The sequence below is a fragment of the Meles meles genome, chromosome 21 (genome assembly GCF_922984935.1).
Source record: "Meles meles chromosome 21, mMelMel3.1 paternal haplotype, whole genome shotgun sequence".
NCBI classification, from domain to species: domain Eukaryota; kingdom Metazoa; phylum Chordata; class Mammalia; order Carnivora; family Mustelidae; genus Meles; species Meles meles.
This window is the reverse complement of record NC_060086.1, coordinates 41,447,301-41,468,367: the sequence shown is the minus strand read 5'-3', so window position 1 is coordinate 41,468,367 and position 21,067 is coordinate 41,447,301. Positions and strand designations below refer to the sequence as shown.

Genomic DNA, 21,067 nt, shown 5'->3' with positions numbered 1-21,067 from the left:
GCCAACTGGCTGAGTGCAAGGGGCTGCCTCCCCGCCTGGCCCGCTGCTGGCTGTGCGCTGGAGTTCGAGGAGCCCGACTCTTCTCTGCTTGTGGATGGCTCTTTCCTTTTCAAGTGAATGTGCTTGCCCTCCCCCCCTTTTTTTCCTTCTCACTGTTCTTTCCGTTCTCGCTTTCCAAAGACGGAAGCAGCGGCAGCTCTCTCAGGTAAATGCAAGACTTCTGGCTCCGAGAAGCAGGTTGGTTTTCTTTTTCATTGTGCGTGTGTGTGTGTGTGTGTGTGTGTGTGTGTGTGAGGCCCCCGAGGCCAAGGGTGATTAGGCTGACAGACCACAGACCTCCGCATCTGGTCGTTCCCACTTGTGTCGGAGCATGGCAGTCGTGGCTACACAGGGACAGAGCATGAGCCTGACCTTCTTGTCCAGAAGGTTCCTTTATGTAGTACCAACAGTGTATTTTGTGACCAAAATCCACAGAGGGAGAGAGAGGTCACTCAGGTTTGCTGGCCAAGGTGCACAAAGATGGAGCCTTGAAATCACAGAAGGTAGTCTTAGAGAAGCAGAGAAACCACGTCAGGCATTTTCTCACAGCCAGGGATGGGTGGTTTGTAGCTTCTGCCCATCCATCTTACCCATTCGAGGTAGAAATAAGTCTGGCCTGGGTGCTGGGGATGCCCGGACAGCACCATCTGGCATCTTGTCTTCCAATCTGCCTGGTCACGCATGCAGCTTTCGCAGAGCGAATGTCCGCGCTACAGCTGACGTCTCCCCTGTGCCTGTGTCGCTTCTCTGTTTCCGGGATGCTGCCTGCACACGCTCCGCAGGCACGCGGCCTTGTCCTTCACGGGCTCACTCTTCCACTTGGCCGATATGTACCGAGTGGCTCTTACATGCAAGTGTTATAGGTGATGGGCCACACGTCCCTGTCCTCAGGGAGCTTAATTCCAGCAGGATTCAGCCGGCATGTCAGGTCACCGTGGCAAGGAGAAAAGCAAAGCAGTTCAGGAACAGAGTGACAGGGTTGAAGGAGGAGATTACTGTCTTTTGGGAAGTCTGGGAATCTCTCTCTGGTCAGGTGACATTTGGGCAGAGGCCTGAATGGAAGGAACGATGTGGTGCAGGGAGGGGCATCCGAGGCCCAGGGACCAGACATGGTGGCGTGGCTGGGGTGGAGTGGGCTGGGGCGGGAGCTGCAAGAGGCCGCAGGGGCCAGGCAGAGCCTCGCAGGACGTGACGAGGACCCAGAGTTTCTCTGAGCGTGGTGGGAAGGGGCCGGAAATCGTGAGCCCTGCGGTGCTGAGAGCTTACATTTAAGAGACACCCGTCAGGAGGCGTCTGCAGTAGTCCGGGGGTGCTGGCGGCTCAGCCTGAGATAGTGGCGGTGGAGGTGTAAAGAAGTGGTCGGATTCTGGATGTTTCCAAGGTCAGAACATTGAAGTGTTGTTATTGGGCGTGGGGTGTGAGAGAGAGAGACAGAAATGGGACATGATGGGCTAAGAGTACGCATAGAGTCTGCATTTCCCCGAGCTGGGGCAGGCCCGAGCAGGGCGCGGAGAGCCGCGCAGGAGTTTGGACAATCTGCGTGCGCGTTGCCTGCCGGCGGTCGGCGTACTGGAGCTGAGTAACCAGTTGGAGTTCAGGTGTGGTGTGCAAGGCCAGATCAGGGCTGCCTGAATTTGGGAGCCATCCTAAGTAGGTGGTCTTCCAGCCACAGGGGACATGTGATTGTGTGGGGGAGAGAGTAGATAGAGAAGAGGAGGCCCAAGGCTCTGGGCTGAGCCGAGTCGCAGAGTCAGGGAGTTGGAGGGTGTGGGGTGTGCGGGACTGGGACGATGCCGGAGTGAGGTGGGGCAGGCGGCCGGACAGAAGGGCGCCCTGCAGCAGACTCGCTTTCAGGGAAGGAGCGGTCCTGTGCCCGATGCAGCCTGGAGGTCAGGAGATTTGAATCCGCTGAGTGCTTCAGTGGCTTGGCAAGGTGCAGGCCTGCTGAGTGTGCCGAGGAGGTAGTGGAGGGGAAACCAGTAGGGTCGTGGGTTCAGAACTCCTTCGAGGAGTTTCATTGTTGCGGGGGTAAAGGAACAGGGCAGAGCAGCTAGAGAGGAAGGTGGGATAAACTTTGGGGTTTTTGTTTTGCTTTGTGTTTTTAAGAAGGAAATTGCCGCAAGTATGTATGCTGGTGGGAATGATCTAGCTCGAGGGGCTGGCCATCTTGGTTTACCTGGGACACAGCACCTGCAATTTTAAAACCCGGCCGAGTTGGTCACCCTAGATGGAGGAAATGGGGAGAGCGTTCCTCTTATTTTGCTCCTAATACCGATTCCCTGTGTGGTTCTCCATCCCTAATCTGGTAAATGGCAAAAAACAAGCAAACCAAAAAACCAGGCCCTCCTAATCTGCAAGCATCACCCTCCTTGCCGTGCTCTGGTGCGTGTCTGGTTCCCCAGGGGCAGAGCGGGCTCTGGGGAGCTGCGGTGCAGATCCAGTGGTGTTGCTGAGACCTCCGTGGGGAAGCCAGCCCCTGCGGCCGCGCGCTGCCATCTGGAAGTCACTGGTCAGCTGATGCAGTCGTGTGTGTATTTCTGCCAGCAGTGTGAGACCGGGGTCCCCCCTCACGCCTCCGCAGCCCGACTGCTGCTCGCCCCAGCTCTGCCTTCACACGCGGGCCTTGCTGGTTACTGAGCTGCTGGCGAACGAGGGTCTCGGCTGACACACTGCAGGGAGTGAGATGGGCCCTCAGTTGTCTTTGCTGTCTTCCTGTAGGAGGACTCCGAGGACAGTGAGATTGACATGGAGGGGGATGAAGAAGACGACGATTTGGAAGATGAGAGCGTTGCTCTCTCGCCAGCTAAGCCCACTCGAAGGGTCCGGAAGCCTGAGCCCCTGGATGAGAGCGACAACGACTTCTGACCCGTTTGCCCAAAGGACCACACTGATTAAATCCCTCAGATCTATAGGTAAAAGGGAAGTTGGAAGGTTAGGAAGGAAACCCGTTTTGTTCACTGAACCAGCTGGACTCGTCAGTGACAGCACCTACTTGCTCTGTGCCTCCCTTGTGTTACCCGCAGAGCTTCAGCGAGAACTGAAGCAAGCCCTAGATGGGATATGGGTTTGGTCTTGCTTGTCTCCGGAAACGTGGGAAATGCGAGTGTTCTTAGAGACGCACCTGTTCGGGACAGACACCCCAGAAGTAAGGGATGGCGGCATCGGGTCTCGGCTATCGTTGTGATGTGTTTTCCTCTCACAGTCGGGGGGACGGACATGGGGCTGGGCGCCAGGACCGTTTAGGAATTGTGGGGGAGCGTCCGACTCCTCCTCACCTGTACAGTTTGGGACACTTACTGTACAACGGCTTTTAACTCTAGCTTTTATTTTGTCATCCTGTTTTCTTGCTTCTGTATGTTCACAATACCAAGCTTTAAATGTATTTTGCTAAAATGTTCCGAATGAACGTTAGCTAAGTTAGATGAAAACCCGCTGTCCTTAAAGATCAGGTAACAGAGATACGCTGCAGAATATAAATGCTCCATTTTCTCTCAGAAGGTTGGCAATCCTCCTTAGGAAAGGAAATAAAGAAGTGTTGGTACACACTTGTGTTTCTGACTCTAAAAAGACGAACCAGAATGCGTTAGATTGAGTCGCACTGGAATAATTAGCCCGGTGCGACAGGAGAAGTGACAGATGGCGTCGGAAAACCCAGCAGTTTTCATTTTTCAGTCCTAAAGTCAGAAGTCTTCTGAAGTTATTTAATTCATAACAAATGTATGTAATTCCATATTTTTACATCATTATACAAGGCTTACTTGAAAGTATAATCACGTTGTTTATCTGCACTATAATGTAAATACATAGGAGAAGTTCATAGGTTACTGTGGTACATGTAAATTTTTAGAAGACGATGCGACAATTATTTCTATCTTTGCTTTTTTCTCTTTCTTTTCCTAATTCCTACATAAGAGGTTACCCTTTTTCTAAACATTCAGCATTCAGGTAATTCACTGGCGATCTGAGATGGGAATGAGGGAAAAGGGAAATGGGAGTGTCGGGAGCCACGCTGACCCCTCAGAGGCCGTGGCTTCTGAGGTGTGGAAGTCACTGCGTCTTCTTGGATGTTCCAGTTTTGGTTTCCTGAGTCGGACCTGCCTTATATTTAAAAAAAAAAAAAAAAGGCATTTCTGTCTTCCTCACCTGGCGCTTGCTTCATGGGCATTACGGCAGGAGCAAGGCCTGCACCGCAGGTAACCCCCCTCCACAGACAGAGGCGCCCATGCAGTGGGCGGTTTATTATTTTACCTCCTTCTGGGTCATCCTTCATCCCTCGGTGACCTGATTTGCGCAGTCTCACCGTGGAATGGCTCTTCCTTGCTCGAGCAGCTTCTGTCAGCCAAGGAGCTTTAAGCACTGATCACAGTTACTAACATCTGTTAGTCAGGTTGTGCACGTGCCTTGGGACCTCGTGTCATTGGTTTTGGCCAAGCATCAGAGCAGACTCGGGCCCCAGAGAAGACTGTGTGAGTAGGTCAGTGGAAAACTGGTATTTAGATCATTATCAACGGTTGTTAATGTTTTAAACTGTGTAAAGGACCTCCTAAAATGCTTTACAACATGTATATTGACAGACATTGCAAAGGGATTTTTTAAGTCCTTAATTTTTATTGGCGGCAGCAATGAGAACAAAGCCCAAGGACTTCCAGTGGGCAATTCGAGAACTGTTTCCCTCGTAGCCGGGACGGGCGGAGGACCTGCTCTTTCCGTAGCATCTTAACCGTAATCGTCAGTGTCGCCCGTCTGAAAGGAAGCAGAGTCCCTTGATGATAGCAGCTCGCCGCGTGAGTATCCCGGCTGTTGGCTTGGCCTGGGGGGGCGGGCCTGGCAGCCTTGGAAGAGAACTGAAACTGCCCAAGCAGAAGCCTTTCCTTGCAGTAATGGTGTGACTAGAATGGGGAGCACAGAGCGCTCAGGAAGGAATGTCATTAGGGAAACATGTCACTGATGGGAAACCCGGGGGTCTGAGACACAGTGTTCTGACTTTACACTTCTTTTGGGCAGTCTGGGAAGGGTTAAGCAATAGTAACATAGAAAATTAAGTCTTTAAAAGATGCACTATTAATTCTAAAGAGAACAATACATTAGATAGGAGAGAATGGCTCAGCAGTGATGAATACAGGTAAAGTCATAAGGTAGACACTCATGATTTAAACAAAAATCATACTCTCATAACCATGTTGGAAGGACAGAGAAACAAAAAGTGGGGATATAAGCTGATGGACATCCAAGTGCCCTTTCCCATATAGAAGGCAAGAGATAATCTCTAAGATGGTAAGAAATAGCACATATAGGACATTTAGTTTGGGGAGTAGGGGTATTCGGAAAGGGGAGGGACGAGAAAGAGACTGCCATTTGCCCCTATAAGCCTAGTAATTTTTGGCTGTTTCAACTATGTGTTACTGTGAATGTTTCGATGAATTTTTGTAAAGGTAAAGGAAAGGGTAAGGGCTGGAGGCTGAGGTTTGAGGATCATTTTCCTATGCGAGTCGTCAGAGGAGAATATACGGGATGGGACGAGAGCCAAGCAGGAGGCCTGGGAGGTGCCCATGTCTCAGGGGCAAAGGCCACAAGGGGCCAGAAGAGACTGGGACAGGATTTTCTAAGTTTTCTAAAGTGACGGTATTTTACTTTAATAATGACGAAGAAATGTTTTATTTTCCCTTAAAGAGTGTTGAAGAAGAGGGGTAATGAAAAGGTGGGAGGACTGGAAGGTTGTGGTATGGAAGCCGAAGCAGGGCAGATTCTCCAAACGGGGAGAGGCAGCAAGTGTTAAACCCTTGTCGCAAATGAGCTTGAGTCCAAGAGGCCACTGAATTTGGCAGTTGGGGAATCTCCGGTGACCTTAGCCAGAGGCACTCATGTAGGCAGTGATGGGCTGAAGAGAGCACAGTGAGTCCTGACGAGTGTTCAGAAAGGTAGGCTCGGCCGGGGGAGGAACGTGTGGTCGAAGAACATTGTGGAGGGCGGGGGAGGTTTGGTCTGGTTTGGTTTGGTTTTTGAGAGGAAAACTTGAGCATGATTTTTTAACTGGAGGGAACGAGCTTGTGGAAGGGGAGGGGTTGGATCTTATTATAAGAGAGAGAGTATGTGTGTGTAATTGATGAAGCAAAGGCTCCATTAGAGGTCATTCTGTTTTAATCTGTACTATGTATTGAAAATGTATGTATTGAAAATCAGCTGGGCTGATGCTACCATTTGTTTTAAAAGATTTTATTTAGGGGCACCTGGGTGGCTCAGGGTTAAAGCCTCTGCCTTCGGCTCAGGTCATGATCTCAGGGTCCTGGGATTGAGCCCCGCATCTGGCTCTCTGCTCAACGGGGAACCTGCTTCCCCCTCTCCCTCTCTGCCTGCTTCTGCCTACTTGTGATCTCTGTCTGTCAAATAAATGAAGAAAAAAATTTAAAAAAATAAATAAATCTTAAAAAAATAATAAAAAATAAAATAAAAGATTTTATTTATTTATTTCAAGAGAGAGAGCATAAGCAGGGAGAGGGGCAAAGGGAGAAACAGACTCCCTGCCAAGCAGGCCTGATGCGGGGCTTAATCCCAGGACTCTGAGATCATGACCTCAGTTCAAGGCAGATGCTTAACTGACCAAGCCACCCAGGCGCCCTGTGATGCTACCATTTAGAGTGAGATGGCTTTGGTTGATGTCATGATCTTTTACACCTGGATTTCTATAGTGTCTGTTGTAAATAAGGCCCCAAAAAGATTTTTGATTTGGGCATCACTAGACTACCTAGAATATGGAGACGTTGCCTCAAGGAGTTGGGCCACAATAGCCTTCAAATGACGATGTCTGATCCTGGCTAACGAAACTTAAAACAGCAAGCTTTGGAAGGATCCAGCTGTTTTTATGTCATGTGTCCCAGGAAAAGCTCAAGAATTTGAAGGAATATAAAAATAATCTACAGCAAATAACACGAAGTTCCCAATGTCTGGTGTCCAATCAGAAATTACCGTGATGAGGAGAATCAAGAAATGACCTGGAAATGACAGATGATAGAATTATAAAAAAAAAAAAAAAAAAAGACATTCAGATAGTTTTTAACTCTTGTCCCTTTACTGAGATGGTGGAGGGAGGTTTGAGCATATTAAGAAGAGATAAGGAAGACATGAGGACATCTCAGAACTTCTGGAGGTTAAAAAAGTGAGAGAAAGAAAGACTGTGCCAACTGGGACTGAGTCAGGGCAGAAGTGAACAATATACCGGCCATGAAGACACAAGAGTCAGAACTATTCAAAATGAGAAGACAAGTCCCTCCACCCTGGCTGTGGGTTTACTGCCTCAGTGCAGTTCCCCTCTGTGCTGCCCTGTGTTGGTAGAGCCGTTCCTTGTAAAATGTCTCTGCTCTGCCAGCCGGCAAGAGCGTGGGCCTTGTCAGTAGGCTGCTAAGGAGACTTTGGAGAAGGAAGGGGCTCTCCTTCCCATTTTGGTGCGGCTTGCTCTTCGAGTCCCAGAGAGCATGATTTTTCTCATGGCCCAAGGTTTGTCTGGCGCTGGATTCCTGCACGGTACAGCTCTCTCCGCCACTGGGCTACTGCGACTCATTCCGTCAAGTTCGCAACTAGGTGGGCGCAGCCAGACACTGCACACACCAGAAGACAGTAGAGCAGCATCTTGAAAGTACCAAGAGCCAAATACCAGCCTAAAATTCTATACCCAGCAAAAAAAAATGTTTCCAAACCCAGCAATCCAAATAAATACAATGCAAGACCCATGTTCGGACGTCCCCTGTTTCCAGATAACTTTTCTTTATAGCGGATTGTTTTTCTTCAGTCAAGGATCCAATCAGAGATCTGGCAGTAAGGAGTTACGTCTCTTCAGTCTCCTACAGTTTCAAATAGTCCACAGCCTTTTGTATTTTTCATGACACTGACATTTTTGAAGAGGTTAGGCTAGTTTTTATTTTTATCTTTTGCAGAATGCTGCTCAATTTGGATTTTGTCCAATTGTTCCTTCCTGATTGGGTTCAAATCAGTATCTTTGGCATGGTGTGTCCTCCGGGGGTCCCGTGGGAGGCCTATTGTGTCCATCCCGCCCCTTATCGGTGATGTTAAGTTTAATCATTTGTTAAGAAAGCATTTGCAGAATTGTCTATCTTTAAAGATACCTTTTTCCCCTTGGGAGCTTTCCCTTCTGGGGTGAGATTTTGAGACCCGGCGAGTATCTTATCTCCCTTGATAAGACTTTCATCCATGGTTTTAGCATCCATTGAGGATTCTTGCCCGAATACTGAGTTTTAAAGGCACATTTAGAAGAGTGCTTCCTGTTCACACTTTAAAGTGAGAATTACATCATCATGTTCATGAACATTTCGCTTGGTTATTCAGTGCATGAGAGCTGTGGCGTCCATCGGGATCTTTTCCCCTTCCTCACAGGCAGACACCGAGGGAACCTGGACCACGTGGAGGCCCAGCTAGCTCGCCTTCCTGGAGAAGCTGCGCGCACAGGAGTGCTTTGGAAGCTAGTGTAGAGGAAGGGCATGAAGATGTCCGCATGTACTGTGCTGTTGATAACCCGCGTGCCAGACCCCAGGTCACGTCTGCCAGACAATCTGTGCCTTTGAGAGATTTCGTAATGGATAAAAGATGGCAAGAAGCTTGGACAACTTTTTTTGTCTTTTTCTCCAGAATCCTGTAATGAAAGCCTTCATTTCTCTTCAAAAAAATTCTCATAATTTTCCATGTGTCTCTAAGGGTCATACTCCTAAAACCTTATATTCTTCTTGAGAAAAAAAGAGGACCTTTCTGTCACCAATGCCAAATGGGTTCCCTGTATAGGCTCGAAGATGGCAGCTCGTTTCAGAGTGGGGGGGCGGTGACTGACCAGCGGAGAAGGGCAATAATAATAAAAGTTAGGGGCACTTGAAGACCTCTGGGTATAAACGAGTTCACACCGGCTTCTTACCTGCTGAGCTTTAAGGCCTGTGTCGTTGCTGGAGCTCTGTGCCGTAGCAGAAAATCCCGCTAACCCCTGCCGGGACTGACCCGAGTCCAGGAGAGCTGCTTGTGACCTCTTTGGCAGCACCTTTCCTGCCTCCTTGCAGGAGACCAGCTTCTGTGAGGCTCAGCATCACTCCTAGACCACAGGAAGGAGCCCCAGGAAATGGTCTTTCCATTCCAAAGCTTCCAGCTGCTGCTCTGCCTGTCCTGCCAGGTCCACGAGGAACTTGTTTTGCTCACATTTCAACAGTGCACGAAGGAGCATTTGTCCTGATAGCCTCTGAGATCATCCTGGCACCAGATTCCCCAATGTGGTTTCCCTGGAGACTGCAAAACAAGGATTAGGACAGAGCTTGAGAGATGGGCTCCAGGCCTAGAGGCCTGCAGGTTCATTTCGTGAGGAGCACGAAATGCAGGGCTCCAGCCAAGCCCTCCATGCTTGCAGGGTCCCTCCCACGGAGAAGGCCAGAACGGCTCCCCTTATACTGAGTTTCTCTGCAGCGCTGCTGAAAGGCTCGGGAGTTGGCTGGCTCCGAGAATTGGGTGCAAGGCAGAGCCCAAGCTGCGAGTCGCTCCAAGGGCGAGCAAGAAAGGTAGGGAAGGGCAGGTGCTGCTGAGCCCCACTCACTTGATGTGCTGGAGGCCGTGGTTTCCAGACAGTGCAGTGGCAAGGCATATCGCCCCGTCCATCCCCAAGGAATTCTCTTGAAGACTAGGCAGAGGAAAGATGGAGACACCACCGTGAGCCATTCGGCACGGAAGAGCCCGCCCCAGGAAGCAGCACTGCATTATCTTGGGGGGCCGTGGAGGAAACACGTGATTCTGGAGCTGATCTGGCCACAGCAAGGGGGCATTTACCCCTGAGACCAGTGCCTACAAGTAGCCCGGGGGTCCCATCCAAGTGCCGTGGAAGGTGGAAAACCGAAAATGCAGATGTTAAGTGACTTAGCTTTGGCGTAAGCTCGCCAGAATGGACAAACCCGTCTGCAAGAGGTCGTCAGAGCTACTGATACTTGGAAGGAAGCAGCTGCAGAGGGAATCGCGCAGAGAAGTCTGCTGCCCTGGGGCGTGGGGGGTCTCTACAGCCACTCACTTGAGTCTTCGGAGACTGGAGTTCACCTTCAGAGCATTTGCCAAGGCTTTGGCCCCTGCCACCCCGATGGCGTTTCCTCGTAAGCTGTCAGGAAAGATGTGAAGCCTAAGGCACGGGGTCAGCTGTGGGGTGAAGGCAGTGCCTCTTCAGCTGGGTCTGGGCTACTGGGCAGAAGCTGCATGGACTCAGCAACCGCAGGGGTGAGGTTGCTCCTTTCTCACTCCTGGGCACCGAGTAGAGATCGGTTCTGGGGAGCAGGACGCAAGGAGGGGCGAAGCTGGCCTAAGCTGGGTGGCCTGTTGGAGCCCTGCTCTTCCTCCGTGCCAAGGAAAGGACAGCGGGGCTGAGACAAGAAAGGCAACGCTCCGTCTAGCAGTCCCCCCGTGCTCAGCGTCCCAGGACCACAGGAGCAGGGGCCACCGGGACATGCCTGAGAGCCCCACTGGGCTTAACCCCCTCCCCCAGGAATTTGGATCTTCTTATAGAGATTGGTGGCCAGGGACCCCTTCCCAGGGCTTCGGGACGTGCGCAGCCTGGGCAAGGCCAAGGAGAGCAGGTCCATAAGGACAGGAGGCCCCTCAGCAGTGACTCCCAGGGAAGAGGTAGGCCGCGGGGATGGGGAAGCTGGGGCATGCTTGATCTAACTGAAGGTACTTAAATGATTTGTGAGTTTCCACGTAAATTGATAATTTTTTCCCTTCTACATCTTCATTTCCAATCAGCAGCTTGGCTCCTTTGGGCAAGAGACGAAAGCCGCAGACTGGAATACTTACTCGAGAATCTCCAAGGTTCTGTTCACAGCCAGGGCGTCCCCTAGCGCCTGGGCCCCCCGGGAGCCAATGGAGGCCACCTGCAGACTGTAGGAAGAGATGATTTCGATGTGGAGAGGCGGGGCCTCTCCAGCCCACACCCTGCCTGGCCCTGCGTCCAGACGTACTTGTCCTTCCTTTTCACCACCCCCGGACTTAGGGCTGAAAGTGGCAACGCAGCACTGAAGGTTGTTGGCCCCGATCTGTCCGGAGGGCGCTGTGCCCCTGCCTGCCCTGTCTGGTGCCTGGGACACAGCTCTGGATGCTCCAGATACAGCCCAGAGAGGTGGGCTCCTGGAGAGAGTGAGGGAGAGGCCTCCCCAAGCCCCTGCTTCTTGCTTTGTCTCAGTTGCTAACGCTAGGAGAATCAAACACACCTTCCTTGACTGGAAAGCAAAACCGCTGTGTAGCATGACAGCAGGGCCCGGGGCCGGCCGCGCACGGCAGCACTTACTAGAGCGCAGTGAGGGCCGTGTTAGCCTCGAGGGCGCTGGCCACTGCAGAGGCGCCTTCGTCCCCGATGGCGTTCTCCTGTAAACTGAACACAGAGCGTGACCCCTTGGACCGTATCAGTCTCATTCAGACCACATACACCATGGACCGGACTCCCAGGGTGGCCTTGGGGGTAGCTGCCCCCGGGGCCTTGTACCTAACATACAGAGAGCTCCGGGGTCTCCGTGAACCTGGGCCATCAGAGGCAAACAAGAAAAGGGACAAAAATGGGTGTGCCAGCCACAGAACTAAGTCAAGGCCCTCAGTGTCTGGCCATTCTTGCCGGTCAGTGTTTTACATGTTTGTTTTTTTCTTCTCCCGCTTTGGAGCGAAGTTGTAGGTCCTAGAGCAGGCAGTGGGTAAGCATTTAGTTAGGGTCGGCGTCAGTGGATCAGGGGAGCGGTGTGCGTTAGTCATTTTAACAGATTTGAAGGTGTTTTGTGTCCCCACGGCTGTCCAGGCCCAGGTCCGTCTCGGGTGGGCAGTTGTGACTGAATGAGCAGGCACCGAAGGTCACGTGCCGATGCATGGAGGACCCCACGGGCTCTCCCACGCTGGTGTGGTCACAGAAGCTGCCCGAAGAAATAGGTCTAAACCAAAACCTGAAGGATGGGATGGGGTAAGAGGCCCAGCACAGCCGCCGGACTCGAAGCAATCCAGCCACGTCCCCGGCGCGTGAAATGAGGTCGAGAAGGTAGAAAAGAATCAGGTCCTTGGGGCCTTCTTTGGAAGCCGTGCTGAGGGCTGGCCTTCACTCTGCAGGCCCTGGGCAGCATTTAAGCATCTCCGTGACCCAGGATGGGGCCAGATAGAAGTTCTGGAAAGATCTTTGGCCAGCCGTGTGAGAGGACGGAGTGGGTGTGCCACTGGCCGTGGGGACAGAGGGAAGCGGGGACGTTGGGAGGAGGGGCCGCAAGTGGGAAGCCAGAGCAGAGGCGCCGTTGCAGCTTGCGCGACTGGCCGGTTCCGTTCACGAGGTGGAGGCAGAGGAGCAGGCTCATGGGCAGGGAGCTGGGAGAGTTGGAAGTTCCCACACGGTGCCCAAGGGGAGGTGCTGAGTGGGCAGGGATGACGCGGGTCTGGAGCTCCGGAGAGAGGTCTGGGGGATAGACTTGGGGGTACCAAGGCTTTGAAGGCAAGGAGCCTGGGAGAAGAGAACTTCTGGGAAGCTTCTGGGAAAGAACGACCACTCAAGAGAAGACGACCCAGGGCAGAGCCCTAGCGAACACCAGAACATCAGTCAGACAGAGGAGCCAGCCAGAGGTGGGATGTCCTGGTGAAAGACAGAGTCGCCCTTCAACCCAGCCGTTCCGCCGCCAGCTGTGCGGCCGCGAGAAGTGGAAGCGCATGCTCCCAGAAGCCTGTGCACGAGCATCCGCAGCAGCGTCACTCGCGAGAGCCAAGCAGTGGCAACAACCCACAGGTCCGTCAGCGGATGAGTGGAGAAGCCCAGTGTGGCCTCCACGCACAGCGCACTGGGATTCAGCCGCAGGAAGGAAGGAAGCTCTGATTCGTGCTGCCCCCCCCCCCCCCCGCCGTGAGCCTAGAAGACGTGACGCTGAACGGAAGATCTCGGTCGTGAAGGCCGCGGACAGTATGATTCCATGTGAATGAGACGCCCAGCGCAGCTGACTCTAGAGACAGAGCAGGTGTGTGGCTGCCAGGGACGGGGCATGGGGGCGGTGGGGAGTGACTGCTGAGTCCGGGGGTGACGGATGGTGGTGAAGGTTGCATGACTCTGAATATACTAGAAATCGGGATTGTGTGTGTTATATGGGTGGTTTCTGTGGTACACGGATTGTGTCTCAGTAAAGCTACTAGAGCAGATGAGAGCAGAAATGGGCCAGAGGAGGCTGTGTGCCCGGTGGCCGCTGAGCTCTCAAATGTCCTTGCCCCCACCCCCGCCCTTCCTGCAGCCGCTGCAGAGGCCCCACTTACTCGAGGCTGGTCAGACTCTTGTTGAGCTGTAGTGCTTGTCCCAGGGCCTTGGCAGCACCGGCCTGAATGAAGTTCCACTGCAGGCTGGGCAGAGACAGACGCGTGTGACCCCGTGGCCCAGGGCGGAGCCCAGGAGAGTCTGAAGGTTCTAGAAAGAGGGGACTTCTCCCGGGAGGGTCTGGCAGTAGGGAAGGAGTCCTCGCAGGACGGGGTTCTGGCCCCTGATGGGCAGAACTCCTGCGGCCCACCTCAGGATTAGTCGAAACAAGTACTCTCTGGTTAAGGGTGGACACAGGGACAGGCTCAAAGACTCCAGATGGCCTCTGCGTGACGCTGTGACACTTGGAGGCATGGCGTGGTGCCCACCTCCCACCATTGGCCTCAGTGGATCAGCCCCAGGAAGCAGAGCAGGGGGCAGGGCACAGCCTCCTGGAGGCCCCTGAGGCCATGTCGGGGAAGGGCCCCAAAGCCAGACTTGTTCTCCTGCACGCGCTGGTGTACGGCCCGGCAGCTCTGCGGAGGGGACCGGGTGGTGTGGGGGTGCTGGAGACTCACTGAAGGGACTCGAGGGCCTGGTTTTCTTTCATGGCCACCGCGATGGCTTGGGCGCCCTGGTCGTGGAGGAGGTTGGCTGTCAGGCTGGGAGGAGGGGAACAGCAGTGAGTGAACAGGAGCTACCTGGCCGCAGAGCCCCAGACTTGCTCCCCCGGGAATCCAGCTCCCTCCTCCCTGCGGACCCGCCTGCCTCCTGTCCACTGAGTACATGTGTGCCAAGCACGTGCCTGCGGCTATTGATAAGCGCATGGAGAGGAGGCCAGGTTCAGCTCAGTGAGGCTGCAATCCCTGTACTGAGCCGCCCCTGAGACCGGGCCCTCCCACATCTCCATGGGGATGGGGCTGGGGCAGGCAGCGTCCCCACGAACCTCATCCAAGGTAGCTAGGGCGTGAGAGTGCAGGGGTTGCCACCAGAGGCTCGGTCTCCTGGCTGCCCCTCCCCAACCTGGTCCTTCCCCAGCCTACAAAGTGGCAAGGCCGTGAGGGTGTGCCCTCCCCGTCCCCGTCCAGCTGAAGGGGCGGTCGGAAGCCCAGCCTGCCCCCCACTCACGTACTCCAGGTTCTTCAAGGTGGTGTTGATGGAGAGAGCTCGCGCCAGCTCCCGGGCTCCCTCTGAGCTGATGGAGTTTTCCCGCAGGCTGGGGAGAGAGGAGACCCTGAGCGGCCGACCAGACATGTGGGGACTCTTGGGGACACGAGCCCTGGTGCTCAGGCCTGGGGAGCCTCAGCTGGGACCTGGGCCTCTTGCGTGATCATGGCCAAGGTGTGAAGAGCCTCCAGCAAGCCAGGATCCCACAGCTAGCCAGCCGAGCATGTCCCCTGGAGGACCGCCGGTGGGGGGACCCGTCGGGAGGAAGAGGATCTGTTGACAGCTGGGTGAGGTGAGGTGAGGGGGCTGGGGGCAGGCTCGGCTGCCTCAGGGGCTGGGGTGCCGGAGGGAAGCGGCAGAACTGGGGAGCTGAGGGCCCCGCCTGTCCCCTGCTCTTCTGAGAGAGCAGCAGCGTGCGGGATGCCAGGCCGCAGAACCAAGCTGCCCAACCGGAGATAACTTCAGAACAGGCCCACGGGGGGGGGGGGGGGGCTTTTTCCAAGTCCCAAAGTCCTTTCAGACCCCCTGGCCAAGGGGACCCCCCAGCTCAGAGGGAAGGCAGGACTTACTTGAGGCTGACGAGGGTCTGGTTGGCACAGAGGGCCCCCATCAGCGCCGCCACCCCCCACATCGCTGATGGAATTGCTCTGCAGGCTGCAAACAGAGGACAGCGCGCGCTTGGGGTGGCCACCCCGGGACCCGCAGGGAGTCCCTGCTCCAGCCTGGGGGCTGCAGGCGTGGGGTTCAACAGAGCTGGGGAACCCTGGAGCAGGTGCCGCCCCACACTGCTCTGCTCATCAGTCCTCTTTCCTGTCCCCGTCCCCCAGGTTCCAGACCTAGGTTGGGGCTGGTGGGTCAAGCATGGTCATCCTCTGAGGTTACACTCTGCCTTGGTTTGAGGGGTTCCCAGCTGTCTGGACTTGGAGGATATGTTGTGTCTGTGGCCCCCAGAGAAAGTGGCACAGGTGTGTGGGCACCGTGCGGGCAGCACTGAGCTCTCCCGTTGCCCACCAGGCCGCTCGGCCGATACCCTCTTAGCCACCTGCGCCAGCTCTTCAGGGGCACTCGGTGCTTGTCGCTCCGCAAACTCCACGACCAACACCAGCCTCAGCTGTCCAGAGACGGGGCTGGTGCGGTGGGATGGACCAGCGAGGCGGGCATGGGGAGAGACTGAGCTCACTGTGCACCCAAGGCTGTTGGTTCGTTGGGTTCTGGCAAAGTTGTGGTCCTGACTGACAGCCCAGCCCGCCTTCTCAATGGGGAAACCAGGGGAGTCACCCTCTGCCCACGGCCACTCCTGGAGGGCGGTCAGGCAGACTCACTCCAGGCTTTCCAGGCCCTGGTTCACCTTCAGGGCCTTAGCCAGGGCCTCCGCACCTCCGTCGCCAATGCTGTTACTGGAGAATCTGCAAGAGAGGAGACAAGGGCAAGCTGGTTTTCTGGAGCAGCCGAGCAGGGTGGGGCCGGGGCCAGGCTGTGCTTCCTGTGTTGCCTTAAGGGTGCCCAGTGCACAGCTTGCTCAGCTCCAGTCTGTAGCTGGTGGCCTCTGCGAGTGACCTGTGCTTCCCTGTGGCCTGTAAGAGATCGAGGGAGCGAAGTCCTTGACTCCCTAGCAGGGGGCAGGGCCAACTCTTTAGTGATACTGTCCGTGAAGGTAGCCAGGAGGTGTAGGGAAGGCAGTAAGATTAAGTCTGAGACCGTCCCACTCCTGGGAACCCGGAGTTATCTTGCACCCACACATCCATCCGTCCGTCCGTCCATCCGTCCGTCCGTCCATCCATCCTCATGCTCACAAATATTTATGATGGGCTGGGCGCTGTGCCAGTCACCGAGGATGCAAATTTGGCCTTTCTGCATTTCTCACATGAGCTCCTTCAGACTCCTGTTCTGTTTCAGGGTATCTGCCATCTGCTGGGCTCCCACGGGCCCGATGGTGTTCTTCTGTAGGCTGTGGGAGAGAAGGGTCTTTCAGCAAAGCCGGCCACAGCCGTTCCCACCAGGGACAGTCTGGTTGAAGGCGAGAGCTCAGAGACTACTCGAATACACTCTCCATTTACCGCAGCATTGGCACAGCGGTCTCTAGGAAAGGACGATGGGTTGTTGCCAAAGTGATGCCAGCAGACTGACGTCATTCTGGGGGGCGTCGGAGGCAAGGACAGCTGCGCCCTCCCCTTTCAGAAGCTGGAAGCGGTGCCGAGAGGACACAGACTATCCAGAACCTCTCAGTGGTGACTTCCGCATGGGAGTCCCGCCGGCTCCTCACCTAGTCAATGTTCCCAACACCCAACAGTCTACCTCCCTCTAGACCGACCAGCAGCCTTCCTCCCAGCCCTGCAGTCCTCCCGAGGGCAGACCCTCCATTTAGGTCCTTCTCCAACAGCTACTTCCCTTCGCACCAAACCTGGAGCGGGGAGATGTTGCCAAGAGCCCCTGTGCTTGTCCTAGAGGACAGGCAAGGCAGGACCTGTCTCGTGTCAGGCTAAAGACACTGTAAGCAAAAGGGAACTTGCCGTGGTTCTAAAAGGGAAAGAGCCTTCCTTTCCCTTGGAGTGTTTCTTTGAGAAAACTTGCAATGGTAAATCTGTCCTTTTGAGAAGTGTGTAAGTCCTTTTAAAAGCTTAATAAACCTCTTGCCAGATTTACAACCTACAGGGTTGTACACATCAAGGAAGACAGCACGACTCCACGTTGTCCGAAAGACGGAAGCTTGGTTTTCCCTTTGGATAAAGGCAATTAGCAAACAGAGGGCTACCCCAGCTACGAGGCAAATTTAAGAAAAACTGTGCACCAAATGGTGCTGTCCAGTCCTCTCACTTGAGAACAAGTTATGTTGAGAACACACGTATCGTGCGTTGTGTCTGCCTGGCTGGAGGAAAGGGTGAGATTTCTTGGTCTTTGCCATCTGCTTGTTGGATGGCCAATGGTGTGACTGCGGTCTAGTTGAATATTCGGGTAACTAAACTGTTTCGTTCTTTACTGCGTTGTGGAGAGGACTCTCTGCCTTGGCAGAAGGCTTTATCTTTAATTATTTTCCAACACCTGTTCTGTGGAAAAACAGTGGACCACAAGATTTCCAGGGCCCATCCAGATGGGTCAGAAAGCCTCAGGACATCTCCCCAGTCATCCTTCCTTGCAGAAAGCAGACAGAGAGGCCCTTGGAGGAGGAGAGGAGAGAAGAAGGGGACCCTGTGCTGGTCAGCACGTCCACTTACTGCAGCACAGAGAGGGTCCGGTTGGTGGCCAAGGCCTCAGCCACGGACCTGGCTCCATTATCCCTGATGGCATTGCTCTGGAGGCTGTGGAGGCCAGGGAGAAGTACGTCAGCAGCAGTGCCCGTGAGCGTGTCCAGTGGTGGCCTTAACCTCTCCTGCAGTGTTACCGAGGCCCAAGGGATGAGGCGGAGGGACGCTGGTGGGGGAGCCACTGAGTGCCACGTGCCCTTGCTCCCCACCACAGAGGATTTGGGAACAGCTGGCTCTTCCCAGCGCGGCTCTGGCCGCAGGATTCCCTCTGGGTCTCAAAGCATGTGTCTGTTGATGGGGAACAAGGTGCCCCTGGCATCTCGGTAACAGTAACTAGGTTATCAGTAGACTTAACTGCCACTAAAAGCCACAGCATCCGAGTGTTGACAGCGATGCCGAAGAATTGGAACCCTCACGCACTGCTGGTGGGAATGTAAAATGGGGCAGACCTTGCGGAAAACGGTCTGGCAACTCCTCAAAAGGTCAACCAGAGCTACCATATGACCCAGCCAGGTCCACGGGGAGGTGTCTGCCCTAAAGAACTGAGGACAGGTGCTCAAACGTTCGTGCACGACTGTGCGGCAGTGTTATTCCCATGAGCCAGAGGATGGAAACAGCCCACGTGTCCGTCAGCTGATGAATGGATGAGTGTGGTCTGTCTGTACAGTGGAATATGACTCAGCCGGGAACAGGGATAAAGCACTGACACCTGCCACTATGTGGATGAACCTTGAAGACGCTCAGTGACCGAAGCCGGACGGAAGGGTCTTACGAAGGATTCTGTTTGTGAAATCTCCAGGGTAGGTAAACATGCAGACAGAAAGCAGCGGTCCCTGCTGGCTGCCCGGGAGGGGCGAGGGGAGGCGGAGGCAGAGAATGGGACGTACTTGCTGATGGATGCAAGGTCTACTTTTAGGGTCATGGAAATATTTGGGAACCCGATACAGGTGATGAACGAACAACTGTGAATGTGCCAAGTGCCAATGAAATCTGTACTTTAAAATGGTGAGTTTCACCCCAATAAAAATGAAAAAACAAGTGGCAGTACACACTCAACTTTAGGGGCCTGGATACAACCCCAGGCCCCTACAAGCACAGGAAGCCACAGGAAGCAAAGGATGTTCTGGAAGATGGGCTTTTCAGTGTCCTGGAAAGCACCTCAGGGGAACATTCTGACACCATGGCCTTGGGGCATCCCACTCAATGGAGGACAGGAAGTTTTCCTCAGAGACTATCTTGCCTTTCCACTTCTGTACAACCCCACGCTGCCTTCTGCATCCCCTGATTAGGCTGTGAACACAAGGACGATGACCGGGGAAGAGCTGAAGCTGAAACTTGCCTAGGATACAAGATCAGGTGGTGTCCACTTAGGTGGGAGCCGTACAGCATGGCCACCATTTCGAATCATCTCCCACTCCACGGCTGGCACCTGGGAGAGGGTTTTCTGGGTCCTCTGCTGGTTGCATTGGGACTGGGGGCAGAGAGCACATACCTCAGAAAGGCCAGAGTACGGTTAATCTTCAGAGCATCTGCCAGAGCCTTGGCCCCTTGAGGTCCAATGGAGTTACTGCGGAGACTGGCGGAGGGAAGAGAAAGAACTGGGGTTTTTTGTTTTTTTGTTGTTTTTTGTTTTTTAATCCAATTCCCAGGGAGGGGGGGGAAAAAAAGGAACAGAAATTACCTGACCTTTAAATTTATCCTCCTTGAAAATAATGTATTGGGGTCTAGGATTTCATGTTTTGCAGAGACCCTTATTTAGGTGAACAAGTAAGGAATATCCCAGTATGGCCCCCATGTACGGGGAGAAGAAAGCGGGGTCTGGCGGACTGGCCTTGGACCAGGTGGGGAGAGCAGGGAGAATAACACCAGCTTCAGGTCCGAGATCCCGGGCCTCCCTGGGTTGGTCCCAACCGCTGAGAAGGAGTCAGGACTTGGCTAGCTTAGCTGTCCTTCCACCCCACCCAGGGGAGAGCGTGGTCCGGGGGACTCCATGAGATGGCTCTCAAGCTGTCTGCGGCCCGATGGTGGAAGGCTGGCCTCGCGTCCTACTTACTCCAGAGAAGTCAGACTTCTGTTGACCAGGAGGGATCTGGCCAGAGCTTTGGCCCCTTTGTTACTGATCTGGTTCTCAGCCAAGCTGGGCAAGGAGAGGGAGAGGAATGGTTATTGCAGATCTGTAAATCTCCTTGCCTCTTTGTCAGCACTAGGCTTGTGATCCAAACCTCTCGGTTTCACCAGCGTCACGAGGGCCTGGACGCAGGTGGAGATGAGGCGAGACCCGGCATGGAAGTGCCCAGCCCAGGAAAACCTCTGGGCCAGGTAAGGGAGGGCCCGAGTGGGGGGACAGACCCTCACACAGGCAAAGAGCCTCAGGGCCAAGTTGGGCCAGAATCTGGCACAGCAGCTTCTACACAAACTGCGGCGGAGAGCCTGGGCAGAGACAGAAGTCCCCGGCAGAGACCCCGCACAGCGCTGTGCTGCAAGAAACCGGCACAGAAGCACGGACGCATAGCATTGGCCCATCTCTGTGGTGTAAAACACTCTCACCACGGCCATTTCACACACTCCCAGCTTGCAAAAGCTTTAATAATCTGCTCTTATGAACCGGTGGCTGAATTCACAGTTCTGGCTTACCATTGGCCCCAGCCCTTTTTCTAATGCAAGAAAGGAAGAGGGTACTTATTACAGAGCTAACTTGGAAGTAAAACAACTAATAACCAAAAAACGCTTATGTCTGCCCTGTAAGGGTGATTTCAGGAAGAAGCTGGTGGACCATGAGGCTTCCTGGACCCAGTTTCAGAAATGGTGCAGTTGAGGTTTTTCATAGTTTCTTGGGCATTTAGAACTGTGGAGCTTCCCCGGGGGTGCAGTTAGAATCCCCAGGGCCTTTCAAGCTGTTTCAGGGGCCCCTGGTGTTCATCAGAAAAGCCTCAGGAATCCCTGGAGGCTGAGGGAGAACAAGAACCCCACTGCTTTCAATCCCAGCACCTCCCAGCTGTCCACGTCTTACTGGGGTCCTGCCTGATAGACCATTTTTTTAAAAGATTTTTTTTTTTTTTTTTGAGAACAAGCGAGAGAAAGAGAGAGAGAGAACAGAGGGAGAGCACAGAGCCAGACGAGGGGCTGGTCCCAGGATCCTGAGATCGTGACCTGAGCCGAAGGCAGACGCTCAACTGAATGAGCCACCCAGGTGCCCCATGATCGACCACTTTTAAAAAGGGTTCTATTGCTTAACCTCGGAAGACCACTCATCCAGACTGCCGTCTGCATAAACGTTCTTGAGTTCCTCTGTCTCCCCTCCACCCAGGACTTCTACAGCATTTTATAAGTAATGTTCCATGAGCCATGTGTGTATTCTGAG

At 54.0% G+C, this 21,067-nt stretch overlaps 2 protein-coding genes across 8 annotated transcripts in view; one reads left to right on the top strand and one right to left on the bottom strand.

Moving 5' to 3' along the window:
- The window catches only part of CLUAP1 (clusterin associated protein 1), a 35,710-nt gene extending 29,383 nt beyond the window's left edge, over positions 1-6,327 (top strand). For 5 of the 7 annotated variants that reach the window (XM_045992599.1, XM_045992601.1, XM_045992603.1 and 2 more), the window contains 2 exons: positions 181-237; positions 2,758-6,327. In XM_045992599.1, the coding sequence (XP_045848555.1) occupies positions 181-237; positions 2,758-2,904 (204 nt within the window). In that variant the 3' untranslated portion in view covers positions 2,905-6,327. The remainder of the gene's footprint in view (positions 1-180; positions 238-2,757) is intronic. The other 2 variants (XM_045992602.1, XM_045992600.1) reach the window with 1 other exon arrangement.
- Positions 6,328-6,555: 228 nt separating this feature from the next.
- Positions 6,556-21,067, bottom strand: part of NLRC3 (NLR family CARD domain containing 3) — a 35,127-nt gene continuing 20,615 nt past the window's right edge. Inside the window, 15 exon segments of the mRNA XM_045992598.1 lie at positions 6,556-9,315; positions 9,617-9,700; positions 10,082-10,165; positions 10,855-10,938; positions 11,345-11,428; positions 13,321-13,404; positions 13,876-13,959; positions 14,430-14,513; positions 15,034-15,089; positions 15,091-15,118; positions 15,787-15,870; positions 16,329-16,412; positions 17,677-17,760; positions 19,199-19,282; positions 19,760-19,843. Of these exon segments, the coding sequence (XP_045848554.1) occupies positions 9,225-9,315; positions 9,617-9,700; positions 10,082-10,165; positions 10,855-10,938; positions 11,345-11,428; positions 13,321-13,404; positions 13,876-13,959; positions 14,430-14,513; positions 15,034-15,089; positions 15,091-15,118; positions 15,787-15,870; positions 16,329-16,412; positions 17,677-17,760; positions 19,199-19,282; positions 19,760-19,843 (1,183 nt within the window). The 3' untranslated portion in view covers positions 6,556-9,224.